The 27,904-nt window shown below is 42.6% G+C and overlaps 1 protein-coding gene across 1 annotated transcript; it reads left to right on the top strand.

Moving 5' to 3' along the window:
• Positions 1-4,415: 4,415 nt before the first annotated feature.
• C22AH2orf83 (chromosome 22a C2orf83 homolog) lies at positions 4,416-26,349 on the top strand. The gene is given in 5 exon segments (XM_003274710.1): positions 4,416-4,532; positions 9,007-9,079; positions 26,090-26,167; positions 26,170-26,216; positions 26,218-26,349. Coding segments are annotated over 5 exon segments (447 nt in total).
• The last annotated feature ends 1,555 nt before the right edge of the window (positions 26,350-27,904 follow it).

The following is a 27,904-nucleotide window of genomic DNA, read 5'->3' as shown; positions in this document are numbered from 1 at the left end:
CCCAGCTAATTTTTTGTATTTTTAGTGGAGACGGGGTTTCACCATGGTGACCAGGCAGATCTCGAGCTCCTGACCTCATGATTCGCCTGTCTCAGCCTCCCAAAGTGCTGGGATTACAGGAGTGAGCCACCACTCCCAGCCTATTTATTTATTTTTTTGAGACCCAGTCTCACTCTGTTGCCCAGGCTGGAGTGCAGTGGCACAATCTCGGCTCACTGCAAGCTCCACCTCCCAGGCTCAAGCGATTCTCCTGCCTCAGCCTCCTGAGTAGCTGGGATTACAGGTGTGAGACACCACACCCGGCTACTTTTTGTATTTTTAGTAAAGATGGAGTTTCACCATGTTGGCCAGGCTGGTCTCGAACTCCTGACCTCAGGTAATCCCACCCTTCTCAGATGATCCCACCCCCCAAAGTGTTGGGATTACAGGCGTGAGCCACCGCACCCAGCCTGCAATTGCTTTTAGATTTTCTGTTTTTATTTGATTTTCAGCAGTTTATGCCTATTTTTTCTTTATGGAGAAATATGATTTTTAGCTTACCTTGTTATTTTCTTACTGTAACAGGAAGTAAATCTCTATCTTCCCCCAATATTCATTCTAAATATTTTGTTTTCACTTAGCAATCTCTTGATTAGGAAAAAATAATTCTAGCCAAACCTAAATCAGTTTCATTTCATGGTCAATGGCTATACTTAGGAAGGAGAACCTGAAAGTTAGTAAAAATGATAATAATGATTTTTCAGTTATTTTTACTATTCATGACTATAACTTCCATGTTGTTAAAAGATAAATGTATATTATTCTTGAATATTTCAGAACATATTGGTTCACAGCCGTATTGCGTTTCTATTGCATGTTAATCTCATTCTACTAATGGATGCAAGTTAACATCATTCTACCGAGGAAACAAATTGGGAAATTAGAAAAATATTAATAATTAACTGTCAGGATGTGAGATATTTAGAAAAAAACAAAATCTTTTGATGAATTAAGAAATGCTCAGAATGTTTTGTTATGGACATGAAAGCGGTGAAAGGTTAAGCCACATGAATAGTGAGAATCCTGAGATTCTAAGAGGCCATAAAATGAGACTCGTTATCTGACTGTTAGGGTTTTCTCAGAGAATATGTTCAGAGCTTTCCACCAAAGGCCTGCACAATCATCTTTTATCTAATTTGTCAATTCAGTCGGATGGTCAGTAAGTTCAGTGAAGAGAAAAATTATTTCAGACATAATTAATTTGGGTTACATTTTTAAAATTAATTACTGGGCAAGAATTGAATAAACCTAGTATTTTCGTGTCTGGAGACATACGCAGTAGAGAAACAAAGGGAACTTGACCAAATAGATGTGTGAACTTTGCCACTAAATAAAATGATCATTTACATATCTAACTCAACATACTGACAAAATATCATTTTCTACATATGCGAATTCAATCTCTGTAAGTTCATTTACATCTAATTACTGCTCCAACTTCTAGGCAACTTATAAATTTAGCAAGTGTAGAATAAATTTATCTCATGCAAAGAGTTAGTATACAGGTTTAGAAGAAATTCTAAGACTGTTGACCATCCATGATTTCAATCATTATGTGACAGAAGTTTACATAAAATAATTTGTGATTTCTTTTTTTTTTTTGGAGTCTAGCTTCATCGTCCAGGCTGGAGTGCAGTGGTGTGATTTCAGCTCACTGCAACCTCCACCTCCCGGGTTCAAGTGATTCTTGTGCCTCTGCCTCCTGAGTAGCTGGGATTACAGGCATGCACCACCATGCCTGGCTAATTTTGTATTTTTAGTAGAGATGGGGTTTCACCATGTTGGTTTCGCCATGTTGATCAGGCTGGTCTCAAACGCCTGACCTCAAGTGATCCTCCCCCCTCTGCCTTCTTAATTGCTGGGATTACATGTGTGAGCCACTGTGCCTGGCCTAATTTGTGGTTATTATATAAAAAGATATTTACTTTGCATTTTTTTCATGACATAAAAACTGATCAATTTAATTAAAAATTTATCAAAGCAGTTATCTGGTCCTAATTTATTCCCTGATGGAGTGCAAGCTCCGTGGGTGCCCTCATTGTCTAGCTTGTTCCCTGTTATGCCCCTGGTGTTTCCTCTAGTTCTCGCTTTATGTAGGCACTTGGTTAGTATTTCCTCCAAAAAACAACATAAATACATACAATATGAAAATAAAACTTTGAGCTATTGAATTTTTGCTTGTTTTGTTTTTTGTTGTTTTTTTTGTGGTGGAGTCTCTCTCTGTCGCCAGGCTGGAATGCAGTGGCATGATCTCGGCTCACTGCAACCTCCGCCTCCCGGGTTCAAGCGATTCTCCTGCCTCAGCCTCCCAAGTAGGTGGGACTACAGGCACGTGCCACCACGCCTGGCTAATTTTTGCATTTTTAGTAGAGACGGGGTTTCACCATGTTGGCCAGAATGATCTTATCTCTTGACCTTGTGATCTGCCCACCTCGGCCTCCCAAAGTGCTGGGATTACAGGCATGAGCCACCGAGCCCAGCCTGAAATTTTTTTAATTTAACAATTTCATTGTTATACAGGCACAACCTAATTTTTTTATGCTTTAGCATATGTTCCTATTACTTTCCTTTAAGTTATAGAGTAAATTGGGAAATGCTAATCTCATACTTCCGTAATACACAATATATAAATGATTGAATAAAACTTCACGGTAGTTCTATTTTTTAAATTACAGACAATCCCCCAGAGGCTCGTCTGTACTTACTGCCAAATGCCCAGTGGAAGAGTATAAATACAACAATTACTTTTCTAAGAACTGGCTAGTCCTAAGCAATGTTCTCTGCATGGTAGCTCAATGTCTCCACAGCGACCAAGTGGAGGCCACTGTGAAATAACCCAGCCAGAGCTTCAAGATAAGATTTTAGATAGTTTGATTACATGTAATCTCAGGTATCTTGGAAATAATTTGGGGGTTTGGACTAAAAATCTTAGGATTCAAAGCCACTCTGAGCCCACCATCAGAACTGTGATTTTTCTAATCCATCACATGTAGAGGTCTTATCCAAAACCAAATAAATCACTGTCAAGCTGCTTAGGCATCTGAACAGATTAAATCAAGATTCCAACATGAAATAATTTGCATACTAAAAGGAAATCTGCCATTTGATTTCATCTAAGTTTTAAAAGCATCAATGTAGTTCCACATTTGTTCAAGGGAAAAATTGTTAGCTGAACAAGAAAGACCTGAAATTACAAGTCCCATTTGGACCAACTGTCATATTCACTGTGTGGGACCTAAGGTCATTTGTGGGTTTTGCTATGTTTAGTTGGTAGTATCTTGCATGGAAATAATGCCTTTCATTGAATCACATAGTTTTAAAATGCTTTTATTTGTTTTTTTATGTAAAGAATTTTGGAAGGGACATAAAAATAGTTAACATTTTCATTTGGTTCATTTTGTAAATAGATTCATGTTACAAATGTTTTAGCTAAATTGCATGGAAGAATTTTAACTATATATGTCAGTTTTGACTGACAAATTTAACATCCCAGTACGATTATTTAAAATGAATTAATTACCAGATTGAATGAACTATGAAAGGAAATAATTTGTGGATTTTACAGAGAAATATTTACTAATTAGACCCTGAAATTGCTAACTCAGACAATCAACAATCCAGTGATTAAATCTTTAAATAAGTGAAAAATTCATCATGCTGACCTGTTTTCACTTATTGATAAGCTTAATTTTTTGTTTTATTTTATTTTATTTTATTTTTTTGAAACAGAATCTCCGTCTCCCAGGCTGGAGTGCAGTGGCACGATCTCGGCTCACTGCAACCTTCGCTTCCCAGGTTCAAGGGATTCTCCTGCCTTAGCCTCCCGAGTAGCTGGGACTACAGGCATGCACTACCACACCCAGCCAATTTTTGTATTTTTTGGTAGAGACAAGGTTTCACCATGTTGGCCAGGCTGGTTTCAAACTCCTGACCTCAAGTGATCCACCTGCCTCGGCCTCCCAAAGTGCTGGGATTACAGGCGTGAGCCACCGTGACCGGCCTGATACGTCTAATTTTAAAAGTGACTTCTTAAGCCATATTTATCTCAAATAATGTTGAATGTTTTCTAGTTGCAGAGTATTTTGAAAATTTGGTTTAATTTTAGAATAACTAGTTTTAAATTCTTAGCATACTATATCCCATCCCATGGCATGTTAAAATACATTGCACCATCCCATTTGTCTATTTCTTCAGACTATCTCTGCTAAAAGAGCTTTTAGAAAGAAACTGTCAATAGAAACCTGGGCTTCCTCAGCAGAGCAAAGCCTTGAGAAGAACACAATTCACTGTTTTGTATTTGAATGCACATGTGTGCATCCTTTTAAAACTCTTTCCATTTGTACAACGACAGATTTCAGATTGGAGTTAATCCGAGCATGGAAGACTATGCCCTGGCATTTGGAATTAATCTCTTCATTGCCTTGATGATTCAACCCATCATGACTATGACTGTGGTTGACAACCAAGGACTGGGGCTTCCTGTTGACATTCAGGTAAGTGCATGGGCCACTGTGCTTTCATGAACAAAGAGGCATATTTTCAAAACTATGTATCTATATCTATTTATCTTTATACTTTTAAAAATCAGAGTTACTGATAAATAATATATATGCAGTAAGTTCACACTTTTTTATGTACAGTTCTATGAATTTGGGCAAATGTACAGCTGTGTGACCACCACCACAATGAAGATAAAACAGAGTTCCATCAGCCCAAACAGTGCCCTTGTGTTTCTCTGCCACCAATCCCCTCTCCCTACCCCTTGTCCCTGGCAACCACTGTTTGGTTTTCTATCCATATAGTTTGTCATTATAGAATGCCATATCAATGGAATTACTTTTTATATGGCCTTTTGTTTCTGGTTTCTTTCCTTCAGCATGATGTCTTCAATAGAATAATTTTATATTGAGAAATAGAAATAGGGTGTAGTTAAGGTTCTATTTCTTAAGACACCTTTTCATTAAACAGGTGACCTTTTCACTAAACAGGTGAAGGAATGAAAGAACTGCGTAAAATTAAAGCCATAAAGTCATTCCAGTGGAAGTGGTTCTCATTAGCTACAGCTAAAGGTTTTTCCTTGCCCTAGCTAAAGTTCAATCTTATTAAAGCTTAGTTCCTAAATTCTGTAAATCTACTTTGTCTCATGGACAAAATCGTCATTCTTACCTATCTATAAATAGATAAGAATTCCTACAAAATATTTAGAAGCTATCTTCTTTAAAAGCAAAAAGGCAAAAAGAAATCATTTCAGAATACAAAATTAAATGAAGTAATGCCAGGACATTTTTAAAAAATCTGTTTTGTAGTCACACTTGTTCAACAGAGGAAAGGATTGCTTCCATTTAATAAATCTTAACACTAAGATTTATGTAGATTCGGTACTACACACTTGTTCAATACAATATGCTTGTTTTAGGCTATTTGACATGCAAGCACTACTTTCTAAAATAAAATTTAAATTCCTAATTTACTATCTGGTTGGCAAATTCCTCTTCAGTTTTTCAGAAATTATTCTGTGTATCACATGTTAGCGAGAGAACAAGCTTGAAATCAGCAAAATCTGGTTTTGAATCGTGATGTTTATAGTGACATGTTAAAAACTTTTCATTTTGGAAAATTTCAAATACATACAACATTTTGAAAAAATAGTATAATGAAACCTCATTTTCTCCTTACTCAACTTTAACAAGTGTCAATTTATGGCCAATCTTGTTTCATCTGTACCCCACTCCCAATGAAATTTCTCACCCCTGCTTCTAGATTATTTTAAAGTAAACCCTAAAGATGTAATATTTTCTTAATGTCTCAATTTTCTTACGAATAAAATGGAGAATATAGGACTTACTGTGTGAGTTCGTACACAGGTTAAGTGCTGGCCTCTGAACCACACTATTCCTGGCCTTTAGTGTTGTCAATAAACAAACATCTCTCTCTCTCTTCCTAATTGAAAAAATAACATATATTTACATTAATCAACATGGTTAGGAGGCACTTACCTTTTCTAAAGACTTTTCCATTAATCAGCTCCAGATATTTCCTTTACTTTTCGACAAATCCATTATATCCTAAGTTGAAATTAATGAATTCCTATAACTGAATTAGGTAAAATAGGACTAGAAATAAAAATGACCCATTAATCCTTCTATTCTCCTTTCTGCCACTATTTTGTGTAACCTAATTTAAAATTTGTGTCTTTTTTTTGGCAAATCAACACCTTTTGCTCTTTCTTCAAAAGGCAGGGGGTCACACAGGCATTAAAAGCTGAAAACAAATCTAAAATTTGGCAGAAACATTCAAGCTTTACCTTTTGTATCCCCTGATACTTCAGTGTTTCCGAATCCTTTTACCTTTTTGACCAAGAGGAATACATTTAAGTCACTCCTTTAAAAGCTTTGTATTGCTATCATATCTTCTCTGCCAGTCTCTGCTGACATCCTCAATGCTGGAACAACTTTCAATTCGGTTCTTCCATGGAAATCTATTTTAAAGCTCAGTTGCTAAAGAAGAGATCAGTTTACCCAGGTACAGAGCAGGCTGAGCAAAAACATACAGCTCAAAGGCATAACAGAAGACAAACCCTATTCCTATATACAAAGAAAAAAAGATGTTATTATGAATGGCTGGTCTTGAAAACTGTGCTTCTTAAAAATTGGTTTTTGGTAGGAATCTAATTAAATATGCTTTCATTAAGGTTTTAAGAGCCAGTAATATGGAAGTGCATTGATTAGTAACTCCCAAATCTCAATCATAAATGTCCATTCATCATTGACTCTGTCTGCACTCATGATATTCCACTAATAGGATGCCAAATGCCATTTTTAAAAATTGGAATCTAAAAAGTAGAAAATACAAACTGAATCAGCATTTTTCTCTGACACAGAGATTCAGCAAAGAGTAGGATGTATCAAGACTTCCAGAAGCGATTCCTTCATTTTCCCAGCATCTCTCAAACTGCTATCACAACATAAGCTATTTATGGAGTTTCCAAGGTCTTAATGGATTTCTGAAGATCTTAAAAAGAGGTTTCAAGACACATCTTTGAAGATGACTGAAAGATTAGGGGAAGAGGCCCATGAGAAAAGCTAAAAGAAGCATTTTTATCTCAACTAGAAAAAGCTGAAGAGTAATTTAGTAATAATCACCAAGCCGGTTATGGAGAGAGTGGTAGATATAATTGTCTTTACTGAAGGCATAAGAATATACTGTGGTTGACTAATGATATAAAATGATTTTCTGGCGGAATCCTGTTTCCAAAAATAGATGAAATTCACAAGTTGGAATATAAGAGGGATTTGGAGGGGATGGGTAAATAACCATACAACATCTCAAATAAGGTTAATTTTTTAAAATAAGCCTTTAATTAGGTAAATGAAGTAAAAACACCCCACAAGATTTGCACCAGAACACCCACCTCTTGGTTACCTGTTACCAGACCTCTTCATCCCTCTCATCATCCCCCACTTCCCCACTCCCACCCCCTAATTTGCGGCGATAACTTTTGGAATGAGAAACAGAATGAGTTAGCGCCCATTTCTTCTTGATCAAGGGAGTTGACAGTAAGACTCCTCCGTCATTCGCTAATTTCTTTGCCTTCACCCTCCTCCTCCCTGGATGGTCTTGAGGCTTAAGACATGAAAAGCAACTCTTATCACCAAGTTTGGGGAGTACACACAAAAAAGAAAAGGGAAAGGCCACTGGCGCCAAGTGCCCCTTTGATATCACAGAAACCGCAGCTGCTGTGCTCCTCTGCCTTCATTTTCCTCACTAGGAAATACACAATGACCCTGCCCAGTGCTCACAGCCGGCAGCCGTTGCACTCAGCCACTCTGGGACCAGCTGATGGCCTCTGATTGCACCCTCCATTAGATTAACCAGCTAGCATAACTGGTACTTTAATCTACCTTTAATTAAATAAAAGTTAGAATCATGAAAATGGAATTTTAGTTGCATCCCCAAAGGGATTAGTAAGGAGAGGGGCACTCTGTGTAGAAAGATTACCTCCCGAAACGTCAAACACAGTGATGATATTATTTTAAGTGCATGAAACGGGGATTTATCTGGATTTGGAATAGGCTCACGTATATTAAAATGGATATTTTTCAGTGTGTGTGGAGTATGTGCTATTTGACAGTCCAGATAGCCCAGATGAGTGTTCTCACTTCATATTCATGGACTCAAATGCAGGATGTGTGTGGTCCATCAGGCTTAGGTTCCACTATTTCATAAACTATTTTTTGGTGTCTTAACTCAAAGGACAGCTGAAGTCAAAGGCCAGATTTTCTTTCTTTTCTTTTCTTTTTTGAAACAGTCTTGCTTTGTCGCCTAGGCTGGAGTGCAATCTCGGCTCACTGCCACCTCCACCTCCCGAGTAGCTGGGATTACAGGCACACGCAACCACACCCGGCTAATTTTTGTATTTGTAGTAGAGACAGGGTTTCGCCATGTTGGCCAGACTGGTCTCGAACTCCTGACCTCAGGTGATACACCCACCTTGGCCTCCCAAAGTGCTGTAATTATAGGCATGAGCCACCGTACATGGCCCACATTTTCATTTTCAAACAAAATAAACTCCTTAAAAGGATTTTCAGTGAGTTTGGGTCCTGATCATTTAGACATTGCCTTGTTTTCTTACTTTTCTATCCTAATGGAGATGGTCTCCATGCAATTACCTTAGGGGGAATGGGATTGAGGGGTTGAGCTTAAAGGAGAAGGGGGTGCCATGGCTGGAATATGACACCAAATCTCATGCTGAGGCTTGGTCCCTAATGTGGCAGTGTTGAGAAGTGTTGTCTTTAAGAGGTGATTAGGTCATTCAAGAGGGATCAATGCCTTTCTCCTGAAACTAAGCTCTTGCCCGCTTGGGAATAGATTAGTTACCACTTGAGTGAATTGTTATAAGCAAGGCTGCCTCTCATGTTTGGTCTCTACACATGCGCTTCCCCTTCCTTCTCCACCATGTTATGACAGCACAAAGCAAAGCCCTCGCCAAAAGCCAGCCAGATGCTGCCACCTGATCTTGGACTTCCCAGCTTCCAGAACTGTGAGCTAAATAAGCTTCTTTTTTTAAACAAATGTTTTAGTCTCAGATATTCTCAGTCAACAGAAAATGGACTAAGATGGGGACTTTAGGGTTGTTTGAAATTTAAACAAATTTCAGTAAATGTTTTTAAATTTTTTTTATTAAGAAAAGCTTATTTGTTAAAGGCAACAGACTTTTTAAAAAATATTAAAGTAACGAAGGCTTACTTTCATTAGGCAACAACAGACTGGATATCAGAAAAATCTTTACACCACAAAACCCTTGGATTTCATTGATATAAATTTAGTTTTAAAAAAATAAATGGCTGAACTGGTAAGAAACTAAGAAAAATCCTCAGATGCCAAAGCAAGAACAGGAAGCCAGATAGCTAAGGAAGCATTGACCCCGCGGTGTGCTCAAGGCATCTGCTGGTTCCCCCAGAACCTAGAGTTGTGGTTTTAGTGGCAACCCCAAAGGTCCACATCCTCAGTGAATGGTGAATCAGAACAAAATACAAAATGACAGGGGGAAAATCCCTAATGAAGAAGACTAATCTGGGTGGAGTCTGGAGAATATACCCTCAGCATTTGCCTTTATAAACCAGTACTCACATAATTCTGGAGTCCTATTCCTACAGGCAAAATTTTTTTTTAAGCTGAAAATTTAGTTTAAAGTGGTCCTGATTGGCAATGTCTCCAGGCACCTATATGTAACAAAGGCAAATGATTTCTGAAAGAATGTACCTCAATACAAGAATCAAAATATTGCCACAAATAAAATTCCATCGAATAGGAGATTATGATTTTTAAAAATTCAGAATCATACAAGGATATAAAGTTTCATGAACAAGCCAACTGAAGTAATAGATAGTGAAATCAGACTAACAAAGATTTGACATAGAAGAATTATCAGTATTAGAATATAAAATAAAATGCTTAATATGTTTACACATGGAGGAAAATAACATCATAAGAATAGAACAGGATACATAAATAGAACATCATAAGAATAGAACAAAATAATCATGAATTTGGGTAAAAAATAGAACAACAGTCATGGGAAGCATAACTATTTTGGTTAATGATGGACCATGTATATCAGCAGTCCCCACCCTTTTTGACACCAGGGACTGGTTTTGTGGAAGACAATTTTTCCACAAACCAGGGCGGGGGAATGGTTTCAGGATGGTTTCAAGTGCATTATATTTTTGTACATTTTATTTCTATTATTATTGCATTGTAATATATAATGAAGTAATTATACAACTCACCATAATGTAGAATCGGTGGGAGCCCTGACTTTGTTTTCCTGGGAGACAGTGACAGATCATAAGGCATTAGATTCTCATAAGGAGTGCACAACCTAGATCCCTCACATGCACAGGTCACAACAGGGTTCCCGCTCCTATGAGAATTTCATGCCGTCACTGATCTGACAGGAAGCAGAGCTCAGGCAGTAATGTGAGCAATGGGGAGTGGCTGTAAATACAGATGAATCGTCTCTTGCACAACCGCCACTCACCTCCTGCTGGTGGCTTGGTTCCTAACAGGCCATGGACCCTGGTACAGGCCCTTGGACTGGAGGTTGAGAACCCCTGGCATATAGGACAGTGGTCCCATAAGATTGTAGTGGAACTGAAAAATCCCTATCACCCAGTGACGCTGTAGCCATTGTGATATTGTATCACGAAGCATTACTCATGAGTCTGTGGTGATGCCGGTGTAAACAAACCTACTGCACTGCAAGTCTTATAAAAGTCTAGCACATGCAATTACGTACAGTATATAATACTTGATAATTATAATAAATGGCCGGGCGCGGTGGCTCACGCCTGTAATCCCAACGCTTTGGGAGGCCGAGGTGGGCAGATCACCCGAGGTCAGGAGTTTGAGACCACCGTGGCCAACGTGGTGAAACCCTGTCACTACTAAAAAAAATAATACAAAACTTAGCCGGCCATGGTGGCAGGTGCCTGTAATCCCAGCTACTCGGAGGCTGAGGCAGGGAGAATCACTTGAACCTGGGAGGTGGAGGTTGCAGTGGGTCGAGATCACACCACTGCACTCCAACCTGGGTGATGGATCAAGACCCTGAAAGAGCAACTTCCAGCCCTGAAGCTCCATTCATGTAAGTGCCCTATATGGGTGTACCATGTTTTATCTCTTATGTGTATTTTTACTGTATCTTTTCTATGTGTAAATACATTTAGATACACAAATGCTTACCATTGTGTTACAATTGTCTACAGCATTCAGCACAGTAACATGCTGTACAAGTTTACAGCGTAGGAACAATAGGCTATGCCGTTTAGCCTAAGTATGTAGTATGCTATGCCATCTAGGTTTGTATAAGTATACTACATGATGTTTGCACAATGACAAAATCACCTGACAATGCGTTTCTCAAGAAATATCCCTGTTATTAAGGATGCATTACTGTAGTCAAGAATAGAAGCTTAATAAACAAGTTAAGAGCTATGTAGAAGTTAAGAGCAATAAAGAAGAAAATATTAAACCGTAAGAACTCATTTAGAGTATAGCACAGAGCTGAAAGTGAAAAAAATTAACACACATGGAGATTAGAGTGAGAAAGTTTCACAAACGTCTATTTGAAGTTCCTTGGGGAGATAATAAGATAGAAGTGAGAGACAGACAAAGAAATATCCATGGAGAATTTTGCAGACGAGACGAAAGGCATCAATTAGATTTAGGAAGCCTAACAGCTCTCCAAAAGAGTAAATGAAAAGAAATTCAAATCTAAACACACCGCAGTGAAACTGCAGAATACCAAAGAAAAAGAAATCTTATAAACAGTCAGAAAAATGAAAAGAGCATCGCCTACAGAAAAATGATAATTAGATTGACAAATGACTTCTCAATGGCACACAAGGGAAGCCAGAAAGATCATGGAATAATGCCATCAAAGTGCTAGGGAAAATAATTGCCAGCTTAGGGTTGTATACAAAGAGAAAAACATTTCAAAAAATGAGAATAAAATAAAGACATTTTCAGACAAAGAGAAATGGAGTGAGTGAGACACACTCACTCTGTAAGAGTGTAACAGACCCTTCAAAAGCAACTTCTAAAGGATGCACTCAAGGAAGAAGGAAAATTACCCCAAAAGGAAGGCATATGATGCAAGAGGGAGTGTGAAACAGAAAACACGTGAGTAAATCTCAACACTGGCCATGTCAAACAATAGTAACGTTTTATATCTTGAAGAGTTTTGAAAAACGTAAGACTAACATCCTGGACAATAATAAATTAGAAATTAGAAGAATGTTCAAAACCAAAGATTTTTGTACTGTTCTGGAGAGGGTAAACGTTATTAATTAGACACTGCCAGGGTGGCATGCCAAGCCGGGAGGGGTAGCAGCCCACCTGGTGGGGAGCATACTTTATTACCATCATTATTTAGAACTGCTGGTACATGGCAACAATAAAATGCAGACAGGCCCTTCACCAGTTTTACTATTGTTTTTAAATTCTCTACAGGTAATTCTCCTCCTTACTGCCTGTACCTAGGGAAGACCACTTCATCACCACCACTATAGTCCTAGCTAGTTGGGAGGCTGAGACAGGAGGATCACTTGAGCCTAGGAGTTCAAGGCTGCAATGAGCTATGGTTGTCATAAGGAGTGTGCAACCTAGATCTCTCACATGCACAGTTCGCTATAGGGTTCACACAGCCTGGGCAACACAGCAAGACCCTGTCTCTAAAATATATGTATATGTGTTTATACACATACACATATATAAAAATATTTTATATGAATATAGTTGGTCATTCTTACATAGATTGTTTTGCTTAACATTATGTTTGTGAGATTAAGTCATTTCTTTGCTTCCCTTTAAGGCAAAAATTTATGGAAGTGTTGTCTACTTCCTGTCTCTCGAATTCCTCTCCTCACACTTTTTCTTAAACCTATTCATATCCATCTTTCGTCTTCAATACTTCGCCAAAACCATTCCTGTCCAGATCACTGGTATCGATCCAGCAGTCATTCGTCAGTGCTCGCCTCACTTCACGCATCTCGCTTCATCCTTTGGTAGCATTGTCACCATTATCACTCTCTCCTCCTTGAAACAGTTCCATACTTGCTTCCAGGGCACCATACATTCTTAATTTTACTCTTTCTTCACTGGATGCTCCTTTCTGTCTCCTTTGCTGGCCTCTCCTCTTTTTTCAGAGGCTTTTAACCCTGGAGCTCCTAAGATTAAGTGCTTACAAACTTTCTCTATACAGTCTTTGATGGTTTCATGCAATCTCTGACCTTGACTTCTCCCCCTGAACTTCAGACCACTGTATCCAGCTGCCTACCACTCAGCATTTCCATCGGGATGTCCGGTAGACACCTGCAATTCAGCATGCTCCAGATGGAATCCTCATCTTGCTCAAAACGGTGCTATCTACAGTTTTTCCCCATCTTTCAAGTTGCTTAGGCCCAAAACCTTGAAGTTATTTTTGACTCCTCCTATTCTCCCTCATCTCAGATATAACGTGTCAGAAAATATTCTTTTCTTTATTTTCAAAGTAATTTTAGGAGATAGTTGCTTCTCACCACCTCCATGGCTACCACTCTGTTCTGAGTTGTCACTATCTCTTCCACATGGATTATTGCAAGACATTCTAACTCATCTCTGCTTTAATCCTTTGCCCTCCTCAACCTAGCCTCAAAATAGCAGTCAGAGCTCTTTATACAATATACATGAGATCATGTCACTTTTCTGCGCTGAACTTTCCAATGGCTTTCCAGTTTACACACAGTGAAAAACCACAGGCCTGAAGATAACCTGCAAATCCCACCTGATATTCCTGCTCTCTCCTTTACCTGTCTGGTCTCATTTTCTGCTATTCTTCCTCTCACTCAGTTCAGCTACACTGGGCTCCTTGAGAGTCTTTAAGTATTTCAGAAACCATCTTTGGACTTTAGCTTCCTTTCCCTGGAATGCTCTTTCCCCCAGATATCCACATGGCTTGCTCTGTGACTCACTTCCTTTAAGTCTTTGTTCAAATGTCTCCTTTTCAATGAGGCCTGCCATGATGATCATATTTAAATTTGCATCTCTTCTTACCTTGTAATACAGTCTTTCTGAATCTTTATTTCTACTTTCTGGGTCCTTATTTTTAAAAATACAAACTGAAATATTTATTAAATATTAAATATTAAATTAATAAATATTATTAAATTATATGATACAGGATTCAAATTAACCCATGGGGGGAAGGGTAAATGGTTGGGGCATTGATGAAACAAGATTGGCCATGAGTTGATAACTGATGAAACTGGGTGCCATGAAAGACTGGGCCATCATGGGCCCCATCAAAACCACATCCATCGGCCAGTGAACTGGGTACAATCAAATTATTTAATGGAACAGATTGAAACAAACCATCTACACGGCCTCAGTGAGCAAATGAAACCCAAAATACTGTTTCAACACATTCAAGTCCACCCCCAAAACAACATGAAAACCACAAGAGTGGGACCATCTAAGAGCACTAACCTCGGTCATGCTAGTGTTTTACAGATGTGATTGAAGTCCGTAATCAGTTGATTTTAAATACAATCCTAGAGGACCTGATTCAGTAATCTGGGTAGACCTGATTCAATCAGGGGAAAGGCCTTACCAGCAGTGCTGAGGTTCCTCTGAAAAGGGAGATTCTGTCTGTGTTCAGGAGCTTCAGCCTGTGCCTGTGAGTCCTAGCCCACCCATTCTGATGGCCTATCCTGTGAATTTTGGACTGCCTTACCATCCTCCATCACCATGGAAGCCAACTTTTTAAAATTAATTTCTTTATTTATATCTCCTCTTTGTTCTGTATCTCAGGTTGAACCCTGACTGATGTAGATTTAAACAAGTAATGTACTTTTTTTCACTTAGTTTGTAGTACTGCTTTTGTTGAATAACCCATCAGGCTTGGGAGCTTAGGTAGCCAGCAGTAGTGGATATGTTCCACTATTACAGCTCAAATTCTTAGCTGTAGGGGACCGTAACCCCTCAGGCCACAGTGATGGTCTGTGCCACAAACAGCCTATGGTAGTGCTTGTAATACACGAAGTGGTAGGAACCATGGTCACCGGCACCCAAAATGGCCCGAGGGCCCCACCTGGAAGCAGATAAGCACCACAGTTCACCATGTTTGTCCTCAAACCTCCCAATGTCACCAGGTTAATTTTTCCCCTAAGGGGTCCTGGAAATATTGCCATATGGATTCCAGTATCCAAGAACCCCAGAAAAGTCTGAATTCCCCTTCTTTCCCTTTCTGTGTCGACTGGAGTATAGCGCCATTGACCTCCAGTGGAGACCCAGAGACCTTGGCCTCAATTTAACCACACCATTCAGCCCAAGACATTGGGTCTGCAATGTCCTTTTATCAAACAAACACATCAACCAGGCTGCATAAGGCGTCTCTGAACCATCTCCTTACCTGTCCTTTAGCTAGAGAGTCTCCTCTTCTGTGGCAGCCTGCATTGCATGGTTGGTTCCTGCTCAGATGCCTCAAGACCTGAGTACCTCTTTCCACATCCTTCTCAGGTGCCTCAGGGTCCATCTGAGCATTCTCTTCCTGAGCTCTCCAGCCCCAGGAATGAATGATCCCATCAGTGCCCAACGATCAGGAGGCCGTGCACCACAATCTCGTTTCCACGTTCCTTCCTGGCAGCCTCAGTCCATGTCCAGCTCACTCACATCCAGAAGTCCCACATATAACCCCTCCTGACCCATAACATGTCCAGCAGTACCGTCCAGCTCTTGTGCCCCCAGGCTGACATCTTCACCTTCAACCAGGTACTGGGGGGTTTTGCCCCCTGCTTCACAAATAAGCCATGATTCTGTCAGACTGGACCCTGCCTGCTGTGTCAGTTTTGGGGAGCAGATTCACTGTGCACTGATTACCCATTCGTCTGAGTCCAGGGAGGCTCACACCCACACACACAATGAATGACATGAAGCAGGTTGATTACTTACAGGTAGGCAGTGAGGGGCATCAGAAGCCTGAGAGTCATCATGATCAAGAAGCCAGGCTCAGGAAGCTATGCAGGGCAGATGAAGTCCATCAGTGTCATAATTTTCAGAGCAAGGTGTTTTTTTTCCCATAGCTCTCACTTTCTCTCCTCATCCCAATCACACACACACCCCGACCCAGCACCGCCTGCCTCTACCTGTCTAGCAGTTTTGCAGTTGTCTTTTCCTGTCCCATCCCCAGGCCCCATCCCATAGTGCTAATGGGGATAATAATAGATTATTCTCAAGCTTGCTGAGGATTTAGGTCAATCTGTTGTCTAAAGACTCTGTCTGGGCTGGGCGTGTTGGCTCATGTTTGTAATTCCAACACTTTGGGAGGCCGAGGCAGGCGGATGACCAGAGATCAGGAGTTTGAGACCAGCCTGTCCAACATGGTGAAACCCCGTCTCTACTAAAAATACAAAAAAAAAAAAAAAAAAGTTAGCCAGGTGTGGTAGCAGGCACCTGTAATCCCAGCTACTCAGGAGGCTGACACAGGAGAATCGCTTGAACTCGAGAAGCAGAGGTTGCAGTGAGCTGAGATCCCACCACTGCACTCCAGCCTGGGTGACAGAGCGAGACTCTGTCTCAAAAAAAAAAAAAAAAAAAAAAAAAAAAAAAAAAAAGACTGTGTCTGTATCCTCCAGTCTCTCTAAGGCAGTGGTCCCCAACTTTTTGGCATCGGGGACTGGTTTTGTGGAAGACAATTTTTCCATGGGAAGTGGGGAGATGGTTTCAGGGTGATTCAAGCACATTACACTTATTGTGCATTTTATTTCTATTATTATTACAATGTAATATATAATGAAATAATTGTACAACTCACCATAATGTAGAATCAGTGGGAGCCCTGAGCTTGTTTTCCTGCAAATAGATGGTCCCACTTGGGAGTGATGAGAGACAGTGACCGATCAACAGGCATTGCATTCTCATAAGGTATGTACAACCTAGATCCCTCGCATGTGGAGTTCACAATAGGGTTTGTGCTCCTACGAGAAGCTAATGCTGTGGCTGCTGATCTGACAGGAGGCGGAACTTGGGTGGTGATGTGAATGATGGGGAGTGGCTGTAAATACAGATGAAGCTTCACTCACTTGCCCACCACTCACCTCCTGCTGTGAGTCCTGGTCTGTGGCCTTGTGTTTGGGGACACCTGGTGTAAGGGGTTAGCAGTTCAGAATCCACAGCCCCGGGCAGCAAGGACAGCACGTTTATTCCAAGACAAAGGGGGCCCCACTCTGACACCTATCTTCACAAGTGAGACTGGCTCTGATCCCCCACTCTCATGGGGTATTTGGCCTCTCTTGTATCCTACGCACGTCATGCCTGTGACCCAGAACCCAGCAAGCCCACAGCTCCAGCCCTGCATTTTACATTTTCAGTCCGTGATCCACAGAGATAGATGTCTTGGTTTTTAGTTCAGCTATGTTGTTATTTTATTTTTATATGTTATATACACATATCTATCCTGTGTATATAACACAAAAACAAACTTTCTTTTTCCTGTTTTGAACAGAGGCCGCATCAATGTGTGAAAACGTGAAACCATCTTGATCCCAAATCTCCTTAGCCTAAAGTCTCTACAGCGAACAGGACCGTAGAATCTTGAGAGTCAGAAAATGTGTAGAAGCTGGAGAAAATAATCAACAAGAAAAAAGGAAGGGAAAGGAAAGAGCAACATGCTCTTTGTAAAACTGGAGCGTTGAAGAAAAGACTTCCTCCTTCAAAGATGTTTGAAAACCCCCTTCCCGCCGGCCGGGCGCGGTGGCTCACGCTTGTAATCCCAGCACTTTGGGAGGCCGAGGCGGGCGGATCACGAGGTCAGGAGATCGAGACCACGGTGAAACCCTGTCTCTACTAAAAATACAAAAAATTAGCCGGGCGTAGTGGCGGGCGCCTGTAGTCCCAGCTACTCGGAGAGGCTGAGGCAGGAGAATGGCGTGAACCCGGGAGGCGGAGCTTGCAGTGAGCCGAGATCGCGCCACTGCACTCCAGCCTGGGCGACAGAGCGAGACTCCGTCTCAAAAAAAAAAAAAAAAGAAAACCCCCTTCCCACGGGCTTTCTTTTATTAGGCCCTGATTTCATTTCTTACTTTTACTAAAGGTAGTAGAGAAGACGGTATCACTGGGAGAATTTTTCCACAATCGAATGTATTTGGTTTTAAAATGTTTCAACAAATATTAGCCAGGTACAGGGGCAGGCGCCTGTAATCCCAGCTACTCAGGAGGCTGAGGCAGGAGAATCGCTTGACCCTGGGAGGTGGAGGTTGCAGTGAGCCGAGATCACGCCATTGCACTCCAGCCTGAGTGACAGAGCAAGACTCCGTCTCAAAATAAATAAACAAATAAATAAAACATTTCAAATGTCTTCCACGAAATGTTGCAGTGTATGCAAAAAAAAGGAAAAGAAGAAAACCTCACACACAGGAGAATGGGAGGAAGAAGAAAGAAGAATATGAAACATATGAATGAAAAAACTCAGGGAAACCCAGCTGAGTTTACCCACCATTAAATCCCATATTTGTTCTTGACTGGAACGCCTGAGCTTGGCATGTGGGTCTGTCACTGAAGGGCTGTGTCATCTTACATCAATAAAACAGGGGCCCCAGGCCAGGTCCTGTGGCTCACGCCTACAATCCCAGCACCTTGGGAGGCTGAGGCAGGTGAATTACTTGAGGTCAGTAGTTCGAGACCAGTCTGGCCAACGTGGCGAAACCTTGTCTCTACTAAAAATACAAAAATCAGCTGGGCGTGGTGGCTCATGCCTATAGTCCCAGCTACTCGGGAGGCTGAGGCAGGAGAATCACTTGAACCCAGGAGGCAGAGGTTGCAGTGAGCCGAGATCGCGCCACTACACTCCAGCCTGAGGAAGAGAGTGAGACTCTATCTCAAAAAAAAACAAAAACAAAAACAGGGACCCTGGATCTCCAGGGAGGAAGACACACTGCAGGCGTGTTCTGAGGCAACATGATGTGTCACTGGGCAGGGCTGGTCCCCAGAGACCCGGCCGCAGCTTCTTACATGATCCTTTGCTGCATCGCTGCCATAGCAAGTGTTTTTCATCTTTTTTCCTTTTTTTTTTTTGGTTATTGTTTAGTGTGTGTGTGTGTGTGTGTCAGGGTCTTGCTGGGTCACCCAGACTGGAGTGCAGTGGCGTCATCTCGGCTCACTGAAGCCTCAACCTCCTAGGCTCAAGTGATCCTCCTGCCCCAGCCTCCCGAGTAGCTGAGACTACAGACACGCACCACCACACCTGGCTAATTTTTGTATTTTTTGTAGAGACGGGGGTCTCACCATGTTGCCCAGGTTGGTCTTGAACCCCTGGACTCTCCTGCCTTTGCCTCCCAAAGTGATGGGATTACAGGGATAAGCCAGGGCACAAGCATTTCAAAGGCTTTGTTCCCAGATAAAAAAGATAAAATCTCTCTCCAGTTTCTGAACAGACAAACCAGAAATCAGTGTGATCAAATGGAAGAAAGGCAAAAAGAGAACTTTTTATGGGCACTTAGTTTATTTTATTAGGAAATTTGGACAATGTTATGTGACAACTAAGAACACAAAAGCAAAGAAACAAAAGAAGCATCGCAAGCCGACGGGAAAAGTGGAACTAAGACAGAGCTGCATAGCCACGAGCATGTCCCTCAGACCAGACACGAGGAGTTGTGATTTCATTTCCCTGAGGTCAGTGACCTGGACAGTTTCACAGCTGCTGCGCTGTTCTCATATTTTTCCATGAGATGGTTCCTGTTAGTCTGGAAGCTTTTCAGACGGAAAGACATGAAACACCAAAGAAAAACAGCAACAGAGTTCAAGACCATACAGGAGGGGGAGACCAGACAGGACGGGAAGGATGGAAGTCTTACCTACAGGACAGATACCTGCAGCCCCTGCCCAGAGGCCGGGGGCCCGCCTAGCAGCAGCATTGCTTCTGGCAGCAGCACTTCTGCTGGCAACAGCCCTTCCCACAGCCACACGAGCTGCAGGTGCGGCGGCAGCAGCAGATCACGGGTGTGCTGCAGCAGCCCCCACAGCAGCCGCGGCAGCAGGGGCAGCAGCTGGAGCAGCAGCCCACCCGGTAGCATCTGCAGGTGGTGCAGCTGCCACAGCCACCACCACAGCCACCACCACAGCCACCACCACAGCCACCACCACCACAGCCACCACAACTTCCACAACCACAGCAACCCATGGTGTCAGTAGAGAGGACTCAGGTGAAGTGAGCAGAGAGGACTGAGGAGAGGTGAGGAGGTCTGCTGCCTCCTTCTGCTGGGGGAGGCCCTTATGTACCATCTTGGGAAAAGGAAGAGGGAATGACCCAGGACACATGACCAGTGGTCACTTCCTTGTTGTTGCTACTGCAGTTTCCATGATAAGGTTATCTAGGACTATTCCTTGTTTACATCCTTATGGACTATATTTGACCCAAAACGTTTGCTAATTTTCACTTGTCTCTGTTAAAACCAGATTAAAAGCAAGCCAAGAGATGCTAACATGTAGGAGAGGATCTTCATTTTCTCAGAAACCACTTGAATCCTTGAGACTTCGGGTTAAGCTGGAACCCAAGGTTGCTGCCGGCTGCTTTTCCATCTCTCTGCCATGGCGTCTCTCCAGGAAATCACCCTGCTTTCATGGAAACTCTCGAGATGCAAAAGAGTAAATAAGAGCATCCAAATAAAACACATCGTTTTTGCAAAAATGGTCACTTGCCAACTATATTTCTGAAGGGATCTTTATAGTAAATGGCTCTTTTTTTTGTTTTGTTTCCCCTCACAGTTGTCTATGATAAGGCTTGAAGCAACACTCCCTTCCCTTCTCACTCTGTCCTGCCTCCCAGAGTGCTCACATTCACACCCACGTTGTAGACTTCCACATGCCTATTCCCTGGTTAGTTTCTCCACGGGGTGCCTCCAGCTCAGACTCTCCTGCAGACTACAAAATCCATCAATAGCCACTCTCCATTCCATCTTCTCCCCTTGGAGTTTCAGGGACACCTCCAATGTCACATGCTCCAGACTCAAGTCATAATTCTCCCTGCTTGATCACCAACTATCCACCAAAATAAAACTGCATTTTTCCTCCACTGCTCCGTATCCATCAAGATACGAATCCATGTTAGAAATTATCTTTGAATCTTTCTTTTCTCTTAGTTCCATTTCTAGTCTTTCACCAAATTCTGTTGCTTCTGCCTCATTAATAACTTCAAACCTATTCACGTATCTCTAGGTCCACTGTCCCCGCAACCCCAGTTCAAGCAACTCCCTGACAAGTTGAAAATGCTCTGTTTAGTCCAAATACCACAGAGACAGCTTGGGGTCATTAATAAACAACTCTAATCAGCCACAGGGACGTGGCAGCACTTTCTGTTGCTCAAATTTCTGAAGAAAAATTTTACCAAGCTGGGAAAACAGGCTTTGGGCTGCAAGCCTGTTACAAAATGAGTTGGAGGATAATCTCGTCTGCAGCAGAGATGCTGACTGCTGTCTGCTGAGCACTGACTGATCGCCAGAAGCCTCTACCTCAGCATGCATGGAGAAGACCCTGCTTAAACTCATATTTTTCTTGTCTTTTTTACAGGCTCCTTGTTTGTCACAACTCTCACACTCCACCATGATCCACAGCCACAGGCTTCTCCTTGGAGCCATAAACTCCTTTCTTCCCCATGCTGGGCCTTCATTCAGCTCAGCAAGCTTCTCTGACCTCTGGACCATGCGTCCCTCGATGTTCCCACCCTGCGCTCTCTAAATAGCCCAACAGCCTGCTCTCTAGGGAGACCAGGCCAGGCTATTTAGCACAGACTTGTTTCTCTCAGCCATCAATTGACATCACCTAATCAAGGACAAAAATTAATTCCTGGCCGGGCGCAGTGCCTCATGCCTGTAATCCCAGCACTTTGGGAGGCCGAGGCAGGAGGATTGCTTGAACTCAGGAGTTCGAGACCAGCCTGGCCAACATGGTGAAACTCTGTCTCTACTAAAAATACAAAAATCAGCCAGGCATGGTGGTACATGCCTGTAATCCCAGCTACTCGGGAGGCTGAGGCAGGAGAATCGCTTGAAACCAGGAGGTGGAGTTTACAGTGAACCAGACCAAGAATTACATCACCAAAATGCAGACTCCTAAGAGGATTGATTTCTGCTTTTTAAATAATCATTAAGACATGGTGTGCAGAAGACAAATCACAATGATGTGCTTCAAATGAGGAGGGAGGGAGCAGCCCCAGTGCTTTCACTGGTCAATAAATGGGATGATGGCATCTGACTTTGGCAGTGACCTTTGAATCTGTTGCCATTTACACCTCCCAGCTTGCAGTGTTACTTACTATTGCAAGCCCTTTGAAGTCACGGACTGTGCCTTCAATAACACTGTACTTATCGCTGAGAAGCTCTCAGATTGTTTGGTGCAGGGACTGCCTGGTGCTGTGTGGGGTTTGTAAGCCCCGCTAACAACTCATGGACCTATGCACATGGCGCATATTCCCAGGGCATCTTAGGAAGAAGGAGAAGGCTGTCATTACTAAGGACAGCCTCACCACACCTCAGCTCCCAGAATGCTTCCCTAGAACTTTTAGGCCTTTTTAACTTATACTGGAATACAGTTTTATGAAAAAAATTAACAAAACTGAAAATGTAGTGAAGACAAAGATGTCTGAAAGGAAAGCCAATATGAGATGGAGAGATTCTTCCATGTACATCAAGTCAAATGACAACAAGGAAGTGGTCATGTGCCTGCCCTCTCCTGTCTCCAGAGTTGGTATATAAGGGCCTCCCCCAGCAGAAGGAGGCATCAGACCTCCTCACTTCTCCTGAGTCCTCTGTCCTCACTTCATCTGCATCCTCTCTACTGACACCATGGGCTGCTGTGGTTGTGGAAGTTGTGGTGGCTGTGGTGGCCGCCGCTGTGGCTGTGGTGGTGGCTGTGGTGGTGGCTGTGGTGGTGGCTGTGGCAGCTGCACCACCTGCAGGTGCTACCGGGTGGGCTGCTGCTCCAGCTGCTGCCCCTGCTGCCGCGGCTGCTGTGGGGGCTGTTGCAGCACACCCGTGATCTGCTGTTGCCGCCGCACCTGTGGCTCATGTGGCTGTGGCTGTGGGAAGGGCTGTTGCCAGCAGAAGTGCTGCTGCCAGAAGCAATGCCGCTGCTAGGCAGGGCGCCCAGCCTCTGGAAACTGCTGCAGGTAACAGCTGTAGGTAAGCTTTCCGCTTCTGTCTGCCACTGACTAATAGGACACAAGCATGACCTGAACCTGTCACCTGCCCGTGAGTATTTCACATTTCTACAGTCTTTTGTGACTCTGCCTGCATTTAATCATCACCAACAAAAGTAACAACCACGCAGCCTTCTATGTTGATTACAACTCAAGTCATGACCTCGACAAAATGGAGTGAAGATAGTTAGACCTTCTTGAAATGCCTCTAAGATTGCCTTCATTTCTGTGCTGTTTTTACCGCTGCCTGGGTGTATTTGTATACACAAAGCAACACTTATCTTAATAAATTATACTCAATCATTCTCAAAGAGCTATCTCTTTTGTTCTTTCCAGTCTCTAAACTGTCTGTCCATGGGGAAAAATGAGTTTTATCCCAAAAGATAAATCAAAGAATAAAAAACTAGATGAATTCTTTACAATAGACACATAGATTCATAGATGATTAATCCATTGTGGGTTGGTAAAGAAGGAAGGGACTTGGGGGCACATCCTCAGCCTGACACTTCATTATCATAAACCAAAACGTTCCCCAAATCTCTCTCTTGATAGAGTCTTAGAAACGGAAGTCTGGACTCATAAATACCTGTTCAGACTCCAAATGGTCATATGATCACTCAGGAGCCTGCTCGCTTTTGGGCAATGACGAAATTTGGCTCTTGGCCATGTCAGGTGTTATGGAAGCCTGTGGTATCAACCACTTCAAACTACAAAATTAGCTTTCAGTTGTGAGAATATCAGTATTAGAATCAAAATAATCATACACCCTACTGAGAGTGTCCCCATGCACAATAAAAAATGTCCCCGAACACCCCTTTTGCTAATTTTTCATAGAGATTCCCCGATCCTTTTCTTTGCAGACTCCAGATTCTTGATTTATTGTGGCTGGTTTGGCAGCAAAGTGAGAAGGAAACGAGGCAGAGAGTGGGGAATCCCAGCTTGCGTGAGCAGTGGGGCAGGGGCCGAGGGAAGCCAAGCTCCTTGGGTGTGACTCCAGGAGAAGCTGGTTCTTGCACCGGCCCCACGAGGGCCACTTACGATATTTCCTTGTTACTCTAAGCAAAGTTTGGCTCTGGATAGAAACTTAAACAGGTTGAACTGACCAAATGAATGTTATAACCAAAGGGAACATGAGTCAAATAACCATGTCAAATAAGATTTCCAAAGAGGGGAAGACGCTGTCACAGAAAGACAGTTTTCCTTCCACCTTGAAATTCAGAAGAGAGGGTTTGGAGGCGGGTGCGAGATGAGCCCTCTGAAGTCTAAGTTGACAAGGTGGCTTTGGGCACTCATCTGGCTCTGTCTCTGTTCCCTTTCCAGCTCCAAGAGCCCTAAGCCTCTAGTACCCTCAGGCTACCCAAAGCCCTTTAGTTACTCTCAGCCTTTAGGATTTACCTCTGTGGCCCTACCTTCTCACTCATTCTTCCCTTCCAGGCTTCACCCGTAGAACTGCCCCCTCCCTTGTGATGGTTCTCAGCTGGAAGAGCGGGGTCAGGAGAGAAGCGCCAGTTCATCCATCTTATGCTAAGACAAGGGGCATCCGCTTTTCCTCACTGAGGGAGGACCCCTCAAGTTGCTTTTCCCACACAGTAATGTTGACCAACCCAATAGGCAGAATTCTGGGACATGTGGTTTTTCTAGCCACCAAGACCTAACACTTCTTAGGCACTTGCTCCTCCTGTCCCACTCGCTGAAAATGTGAGTTTGTTTCCAGTCAGCGTAAATAGAAGACATGGTTGCCTGCCAGGATTTGCTGGGTGTCATTACTCATGTTGACACAGATTTGTGAAAAAACCCAGGTGGCCTGGTGTGGGGTTTGTGTTGTGTGTGTGTATATATGTACATATATTATGAGATAGTCAGATGGTCCATCAGGCACAGCCACAAGAAGAGGCAAAGGAGGCTGGACACGGTGGCTCATGCTTGTAATTGTAGCACTTTTCAAGGCTGAGGTGGGTGGATCACCTGAGGTCAGGAGTTCAAGACCAGCCTGACCAATGTGGTGAAACCCCAACTCTACTAAAAAAAATATACAAAAATTAGCTGGGCATGGTGGCATGTGCCCGTAGTCCCAACAACTCGGGAAGCTGAGACAGGAGAATTGCTTGAACCAATGAGGTGGAAGTTGCAGTGAGCCGAGATCGTGCCACTGCGCTCCAGCCTAGGTGACAGAGCGAGACTCCATCTCAAAAATTAAAAAAATAAATAAAAAGAAGAGACAAAGGAGAGGTTCAGGAAAGCAGTGTATTCCAATCACAGGTCCTAAAGAGATGGAGTCACTGCATGCCAAGAGGGGGTCACATGGGAGGTAGCGCCGGGGGAGTGGTCTCAGCCAGGCAGACAGGAAGAGAGCATCCACTGGCTCGCTGACGGGTGTCAGGGTGGAATATACGAGCAAGAGGTGCAGGGGTGTCCATCAGTGCATCTGAATGTTACTGGGTCTCAGTCAGGGGAGGACAGGGAGGTGAACCTGTGGCAGGGGCTAAACATACCACGCTGGGGCTCACCTGGGAGAGATACGCAAAACTTACAATGCAGTGCACTGGGGCACCTGTCTGCATCTCACCTCCGCAGAGGAGTGGCTGTAGGTACCTCCCTGTAATCCAGTTGTGAATTGGAGTCTTGGTTTAGGCTGTCTGAATAATTAGCACAAATGTAGTCAACTATCCCTTACTGTAGGGGAATTTACAGGCAGGGCTTATAGGGATTTGCAAACCAAGTGAGAATACTAGTAGATTGAAAAATGAAAACAATTTGTTGGGCACAATTGAACTATAGAAATATCTTCTTTAAATTCTGACTCATCTTTTTTTCTTTTTTCAGTATTAAGTCCATCTGAGAAACTAGAGGCTTGGGACCCAGGGATGAGGAAACTTACTGTACAGACATGCAGGTTGACCTTCGCCCTGAGGGCCATGGCCTCTGCCATGCAACTGCACAAGCTTCAGCCTGAAACTCTCTCTGGCACTGCCCTAAACAGACCAAGTGTGAGAGAGGGAGCATGTAATGAAAAGTCCACAGAGGACAAGAAGCCACAAGATTCAGTTCTCTGAAGCCATTCTAGATAGTTTCAGGGGAACTAGCTTCCCACCTCTGATAGGGATACCATGGCAAATACCACACTTTGCCTAGGATTATAATTCTTTGTGCACAACGCACCTCATCCCAAAGACAGTCCACAGCAGGACTTGCTCCATCTCTGAACTGGTCTTACCCCCTTAAACTTGCCTTTATATCTAGGAGTTTCTTTATTATTTTATTTTTTTGAGACAGAGTCTCGCTCCATTGCCCAGGCTGGAGTGCAGTGGCATGATATGATCTCAGCTCACCGCAACCTCCACCTCCTGGGTTCAAGCGATTCTTGTGCCTCAGCCTCCCAAGTAGCTGGGATTAAAGGCACGTGCCATCATGCCTGGCTAATTTTTGTATTTTTAGTAGAGATGAGGTTTCACCATGTTGGCCAGGCTGGTCTCAAACTCTTGACCTCAAGTGATCCGCCCGCCTCAGCCTCCCGAAGTGCTGGGATTACAGGTGTGAGCCACCAGGCCCGGCCTATATCGAGGAGTCTCTTGATGAGCGTCGGTCAAGAGAAAGAAGTCTCTTCTAAAAATTGTTAATGCTTTTATAGACTATTCATGGTCTGAGTCATAAAACATCATTTGCCTTTCAATTTATACCTTCCAAGTGAATGATAATTAGTGAGGATTATCTAATTATTATCTACTTTTCTCTCTAGGTATAAAAAACACCATAGATCCTATACACACAAAAATGGTTTTTCTATCAGAAATGGACTCACTCGTCTGGCAAAAGGACACAGATTAGATTATTCTAATCTCAAGGCCCCTTCAGCTTATGAATTCAAAAAAAGAAGAAATGAATGAAAACATAAATCACAGTTTAAGTAAAGTAATATCTGAAATGAATTAGAAAGAAACCATAAGCCTTAACAATACTCCAATCACGGTTAAATTAATTTAGACAGAAAAGCAAATAGCATTTGACTTGAAAATAAGAAGTGGGGCCCAAGGTGGATACAAGAAGGCCAGGAGGGCTAAGATAAATCCCAAATCCAATGTTCATCAATGCCTACGCAGTCAGTACAACCTGATGGCATTAATTTTGTGGTTAGGGAAATGTGAAAGCGAAATCGATAATACCACAGTTCTAAATGTGCACTGTTGGTTGAATTTATGGTGTAGTGGGGGGTGGTAAAAATTAGGCTTCTAACAAAGGATGGAACTCTGCCCTCCGGGCAAGGAGTAAATGGCCCCAGCAGATGGAAAACTAAAGCAAATGTAATCACCTGCATTTTGCAAATAGGTGTGCTTCTGATAATTGGTTTGAATTAGTTCTTTGTAAATAAAACAGGATTTTGAATGCATTCAGGAAGCTTTTTTTTTTTTTTTTTTTTTTTTTTTTTACAGAGTCTCACTCTGTGGCCCAGGCTGGAGTGCAGTAGCACAATCTTGGTTTCACTACAACCTCTGTCTCCCGAGTTCAAGCGATTCTCCTGCCTCAGCCTCCTGAGTAGCTGGGATTACAGGTGTGCACCACCACGCCCGGCTAACTTTTTTGTATTTTTAGTAGAGATGGGGTTTCACCATGTTGGCCAGGCTGGTCTCGAACTCCCAACCT

The sequence above is a fragment of the Nomascus leucogenys genome, chromosome 22a (assembly GCF_006542625.1).
Source record: "Nomascus leucogenys isolate Asia chromosome 22a, Asia_NLE_v1, whole genome shotgun sequence".
In the NCBI taxonomy this organism is placed as follows: domain Eukaryota; kingdom Metazoa; phylum Chordata; class Mammalia; order Primates; family Hylobatidae; genus Nomascus; species Nomascus leucogenys.
This window is presented reverse-complemented; position numbering and strand designations above follow the sequence as displayed.